Raw genomic sequence first — 6,541 nt, 5'->3', positions numbered from 1 at the left:
TGTGTGTGTGTGTGCATATGAATCCAACTCTACTAATAATTCCCCTGGAGCATCAAACTTTCTGTGAATCTAAAAAATATTTTTTTTAAATTTTGATACTATATACATATTGACAAAATTATGGTCAGGTTACTTTAATGCATACATGACAACTCTGCTAAATACTCTATCATTTTCTTTAAATATATGTTTATATCAATGGGCTATTCATAGCATTCTTCATCATCTCATGCCCTGATGGTCCTGGTTACATCATAAACTATCCTGCTGTATCAGATATTTAATAAATGTTTAGCTTTATTCTGATTAAATATATGTTTACTATTTAAATATTAATTTGAATACTCAAGTTGCTTTTGAACAATAACTTTTATTAGAAATCCTGTTACTTTCTAATGATTAACATAAATAATAAATATTATAATTTTATCCTATAACTAGATAAAATATTAATTCATTTTTTATCCATTTTTAAAGTTTAATTTATTTTTATTTTCTGTGTATGAGAATTTTGCCTACTTTCATGTGAGTACACCCATGTTGGACAATTACTATCAGATTCCCTGGAACTTGAGTTATGGACAGTTGCTATTTGCCATGTGGGTGTTAGAATTCCAAACCGGTTCCTCTGCAAGAGCAGTCAGTGCTCTTAACTAATGAGTCATCTCTCCAGCCCCCAATAATTTTATTAATATATTTGATAATATTTTATTTGCTCTTGGATAATTTTATACAATGTATTTAATATGAAACTTACTTGGGGAAGGGATGCTGGAGAAATGGCTCCACCTGTTGCCAAAAGAAGTTTCTTTGATGAATGGTGTCCTGCATACTTATCTGTACATACAAGAATTCTCACTTATAATGCTCTAAGAATTTTCATTTATCTAGAGAAATGACAGAGATATGGTTTTCTCTAATAGTTATGACCTCTCCAGCCATGTATAGCTGGCTACAACTGCAGTGCCACCCATGAGTTCACTCCCACTGAGATGGCTTTAAATCCTATTAGGCAGTTTTGATTACCCCTCAAGTAACACTGACACTACTGCATCAGTGGAGGTAGTTTGCTGTGCCAGTCATTATGTTTATTCAACTTTAGGACTGGTTTGGACCCATGATTGATTATCTTCTAGAACTATAAGAGCTATTTTTCAGGGAAAAGACTTCCAGGTCACTTCCAGCTCAGGAGAGGGGAATGGGGGAGTTGGGTGTCATGAGGGAGAGATGGTGGGGATACTGGTGGGGGAGGGAAGAGGAAGTTTAGACAGGAAGAAAGATGAGAGATAAATCGGTCATGGACTAGCATGAGAAGACAGAGGGAAATGTGTTGGCTTAGAAAACCCCTGAGAAATACACATATGGTGTCTAAACATTAGTACATGTGTATACGTGGGGACTATGTGTCAAGGAACACAGTCCAGACAGAAAAGACTTCCCTTTGAGTGGTTCATCAGAGTAGTTCAAGAGACTCCCAAAATAACAGAGGTTACTGTTGGAGCCCATTATTATCTCCCAGAACTCAAAGTTAAAACCCTACTGCTGTAGACAGGTCATAATTTGTTTTCTCTTCTGATAGCAAACTTTCTTAGGCCCATTTAATATGTGTAAGTCATACATGTAAAAGCAAATATTTGGAGATCAATGTCAGGTATCAGTGATGGCCCAAAGACTAGATGATGTTAGATTGCTGTGTTTTCCAGGCTCTAAATCTAAGTGCAACAATTACTTCTGTTGCTAGGTAGTTTAATAATCTTTAAATGATGTCAATATTTAACTTCACTAAAATGATATTGTTCACTTTATTCATTATTGGTTGCTCATAATTTTGAGCATCAATAGAGAAATGTTCCACAACAACTCTCACCATACTCTCCTTCAAAGAACAATTTGGAAATGTAATTTTAAGTTTAGGAGATAGACACTGAGATTATGGAACTGGAGTGTGGAGGACAGTGTCTTGAAGTGAGAATGAGACAGTCTTCAGAATCTAGAGAGACAATGAGGTGACAGCTAGGAATGACCTGCTTCAGGTATGCACATGCAAGTCAGCTGAGTTGGGAAGTGGTTTTTGTTTTTGTTTTTTTTTTTTGCCTGTTTGAGACTGGGTTTCCAGGTAGCCCCAGCTGTCTTGGGAAGAGTTTTAAGCATTGAAAATAAGCAATAAGTAGAAAGGCCTTCTCATAGTACAGAATGAAAAAAGAAACACAAGGAAAGACACAAATACAAATGTTAATTCTAAAATAAAGACAGTATAACAAATTTAAAAGTTGTGAACATTTAAAATAAAGTGATATACAGATAAGTAATGTCCACTTGCAAAATAAGTTATTAAGAATTAAACAGATGACTTAACAGTATGAAATAATGTAGAGTGTAAATATTTAACAGTGTGAAATAATTAAATCATTCAATTTGAAATGATTAAAGGGAAACTGTGACTCAATTTTAAAATACAAAACAGAAAAATTAAAGAGAAACTGTATAACAGTAAATAATTCTGCATGGTAACAGAGACATTTGCAAACTAAATTTGAATCATATCAGTGAAATAAGGAAATATGCAAATTATGTTTCGAATGAAATCTATTTGTCTTTATTCACAGATCCTTTCATATCAAGGAAGTGTGTTTTAAGAACTATTCCATTAAAAAAAAAGAAATCAATTTCATAGAAAAGGCAGGAAATTATTCAGTAATCATTGGCACAGATGTTTGAGTTCATTCCTAATATATTAATATTCCTAAATATAAATGCAATCATTCTCCTGTGCCCATGTATATGAGGCATTTTCCTGATTGTTAAGTGTTGTAGGAGGGCCCAGGCTTTGTGGGTGGTATCTCACCCAGGCAGGTGGTCCTGTGTTATGTGAAAAGGCAGTTTGCACAGAGATCAGGGGAGGAAGCCAGTAAGCAGCATTCCTCCAAGGTCTGTGCTCCAGGTTACTGCCCCCAGTTCCTGTCTTGACACACATTGAGGACAGACAGCATTGTCAACAAATGGTGCTGACAAAGCTGGATCTCTATCTATAGAAGAATGAAATTGAACCCTTGTCTTTTACCTGAATAAAAGTCAACTCCAAATGAATCAAAGAAATCAATAAAAAACCTGAAACTCTGAAACTGCTAGAAGAAAACATAGGCATCCCACTATAAGATATAAGTGCAGGAATGGATTTTCAAACCTGACAGCATTTGCTCAGGTATTAAGGTCAATACTCAAAACCTGGGACCTTATTAAGTTACGAAGTTTCTGTACAGCAAAAGTAACAACAAAAGAAGTGAAGGGGAAACCCACTGAATTAGAGAAAATCTTTGCCTACTACACATTACACAGATGATTAATATTCAGAATGGAGGAAGAACACAGAAAACAAGGAAATGAACGACCCAATAGAAAGACAGACTATGGATCTGAACAGAGTTCTCAAATGAAGAAATAAAACTTACCACGAAATATCATAAAATCTGTTCAGTACATTTAGTAGTTAGAGAAGAGCAGATTAAACCACTTTCATACTCCATTTTACCCCAGTCTTACTAAGTTCAAAAGAACAAAAGACACGATTTTCTGGTGAGGATGTAGAAAAAGTGGAATGCTCATTCATTCCTGTTGGGAATGAAAAATGCCCTAAATATACAGTACCACAGACTAAACAAACTTTTCCAAATTGAAGCAATAGGAGACAGAAGGAAGAATGTGACGACTGCCAGATGCAACCCAAGAGCACAGACATTAGGACTGCAGCTGTGCATCCTTGTGATGTGGCTTCATGAACTGAACTTTAATAGCATTTAGAGTCTGGCTGTTCACAGTCTATGGTCTTTGTGTCGTTTCTGGCTTCACTATCTCCCTGATATCCATGACATCTCCAGCATCCAGGGCTCTCCACTGCAGTTTCATTTCAGTTTCATATCACTCTCTCAGGACATTCTTTCAAGATGCCTCAATTTTTCATATATTGATTGGCTCCCAGGCCTTACTTTGAAATTTCAGCAGAAATCTGGTGCAAATCCATGTGTAAGTTCCCAGATGCCTGAAAACCTCTGTTTCCTTATGTTCATTAACTAACTCTGGTTGTAACAATTTTTTTGCCCTCTGGTCTGCAATGGTCCTTGAGCCCTGGGAGGGTAAGCTTACTCCTATGCAGGGACATGGACTGTATGTTCTCTTATTCTCTAAAATATAGACAGTTTTGGCCTCAGCTTACAAATCAAAGCCTATCGTTGTCGGCAGCCAAGACAGAAACTCAGGGCAGGAACCAGCAGGCAGAAACTGAAGCAGAGACCATGGAGGAAGCTTGCTGCTCTGACTTGCTCTTCCACTAATATAGGGCAATCCTACTTGACTAAGGATAGAGCTGCTCAGCTGTGTGCCTGGACTTCCTCCATAAACGATCAGATAAGAAAATGCCTCATTGACATGCCATACTCCAGTGTGATAGAGGAAATTACTCAGTTGATTTTCCTTCTTCCTAGGTGATTCTAGTTTGGGTCAAATTAACAAAAACAAAACCAAAGGAGGTATTTTCCTATTATCAAATTGCAAGTGCTGTTCTTGTACTTAGTGGAAACAAATTTTCAATAACACCTAACACTGTTCCCAACTTTAAATACTCTCCTTTTCTCTGCAAATGCCCTGTTTTAAAATTCTTTCCTCCCTGTTCTTTGTTGCTTAATCTCACTCGAATTTGATTAAGCACAGTGTCCTATGACCACGGCCCAGCATGAAATTTCTCCTATCTGGAAATCTTCTGCTCTCAATTATACAGTTCTTTAAATTTTATTTAAGACCCTTTGAAAAATATCAGGATATAGAAAAGATGTTAACAGATTCCTCTCCAGGAAGTATCATGACTAGCATCATTCCAAATTCCAGCAGAGTCAGTTCCTTTCTCAACCTCACAAGTGATCTGGTCTTTGACCTCATGCCAGGTTTTCTCTTTAGGCTACATTTAGAGCATTTCAGCTTTTTCTGCTCTACTTTTCCAGATCATTCTGAATCCCTACATCATAGCATTTCAAAGGTGTTAAAAATATGTTACAAATAGAGCAATTGTTCCGCGCACACAAAAAATTGATATTTTTCATTAGTTGCATTTGCCCTTGTGAATAAAATAGCTAAGTCATTCAGAGAATGAAACATTTATTTTATTTTTCAGATAGCTCTGCCCACTTTCCTTGACTTTATCCAGAGTTAAGCTTGCAACGAAGCAGGAGAGTCAGTTCTCCACCACATGACACAGAAAGGGACATGGCTCAACTCTCATGGGAGACAGGAAGAAGGAAGCCCAAGAGAACACTCTGACAACATTGGTCTTCAAAGGATCTGCCACCAGTGGCCTACTTTTTTCAGCTGCTTTGGAAAATACCACAATGCAGTGGTGCCTGCTTCAGGAAACACTAAACCCCAGTAGCCATTCTACCAGGAGTGAGCTGGGGTACAGTCTCAGAAATGTTCCTTTTCAGAGTTCTCTCAGAACTTTTCCTCAAGGAAAAGATGTACTATATTTACTTCTTTGAACAGTACATCCAGCATGCTGTCAGAAAGAATGACAAATTTTATTTCATCAGAGAAGAATTTCCTGTTCAGATACCTACAGACAAAGCAGAGCGTAAAAGTTAACAAACTGATGCTGTCAACCTAAGACAACATGGTGTTTACAACATAGATTATCTACCCAACATTGCTGCATTCAGCAACGATATTTCACAAAGCATACATAGACACACACAGACACACACACACACACACACACACACACACACACACACACACACACACACATACACATGCACATTGATCTGGTCTAGGGGAAACAAAGAATAAGGAGGAAAAAATCAGCAACATAGTTTAAGATTAATGCTTTTGGTTTAGCTTTACTTATAGAAATTTGATTACAAGGCCTAGTAAGATTGTTTACCTATCTGTCCTCAAGGGTAGTTAAATTTAAAAGCTGATCACACAGTAGGAAGTCACATTGATTAGACAGTGTTATTGATCTCAACATGTAATATTAACATTGATTACAGATTAGGTAAGAGAAAAGAGATTTTCACAAACTAAGCACAATTCTCTGACATTTTCAAAGTTGCCAAAATAGTATTTCCAACTTTGAAACAAACATTTCAGTCCTTCTTTTTCTTTTCAAAGCAGAACATTCATTTTCAGTTGTTTAGGATACAAGAATCAAAACTTCAATGATGAATCTCAATCTACCCTACATAAAAGTATTGAGTGATAGTTCAACCGCTATCAATAGTTGAAAAAGTTATAAGGTCACTATGAACCTTTGCCTCTTCTTATATCATATGCATTCTACTGTCCCCTCCACAAATTCTTTTAATGGGTTGCAAGTTAATAGGTTACCTCATGGCCTTTTCATATGCATTTGATTGGTTACCATTCTCTTAGACCCACAGTTTCCCACTTTGTCCTTTCACATTTCCTGCTGACGTTTTTCTGCCTTCATGATATGTCTACTCTCCTGTTACCCTCAGTCTACTATCCCCTCTTCTCTAATGTGTCCCCATGACTGTTC

General features: G+C 36.8%; 1 protein-coding gene across 1 annotated transcript in view; it reads right to left on the bottom strand.

Moving 5' to 3' along the window:
* Positions 1-6,541, bottom strand: part of LOC103730732 (olfactory receptor 10AG1-like) — a 15,841-nt gene that overhangs the window by 2,999 nt on the left and 6,301 nt on the right. Inside the window, exon 2 of the mRNA XM_008828997.2 lies at positions 5,515-5,596. Within this exon, the coding sequence (XP_008827219.2) occupies positions 5,515-5,596 (82 nt within the window). The remainder of the gene's footprint in view (positions 1-5,514; positions 5,597-6,541) is intronic.

The sequence above is a fragment of the Nannospalax galili genome, unplaced genomic scaffold, assembly GCF_000622305.1.
Source record: "Nannospalax galili isolate Female #2095 unplaced genomic scaffold, S.galili_v1.0 scaffold2994, whole genome shotgun sequence".
Lineage (NCBI taxonomy): Eukaryota > Metazoa > Chordata > Mammalia > Rodentia > Spalacidae > Nannospalax > Nannospalax galili.
The sequence above is the reverse complement of the archived record's forward strand: the minus strand, read 5'-3'. Positions and strand labels throughout refer to the sequence as shown.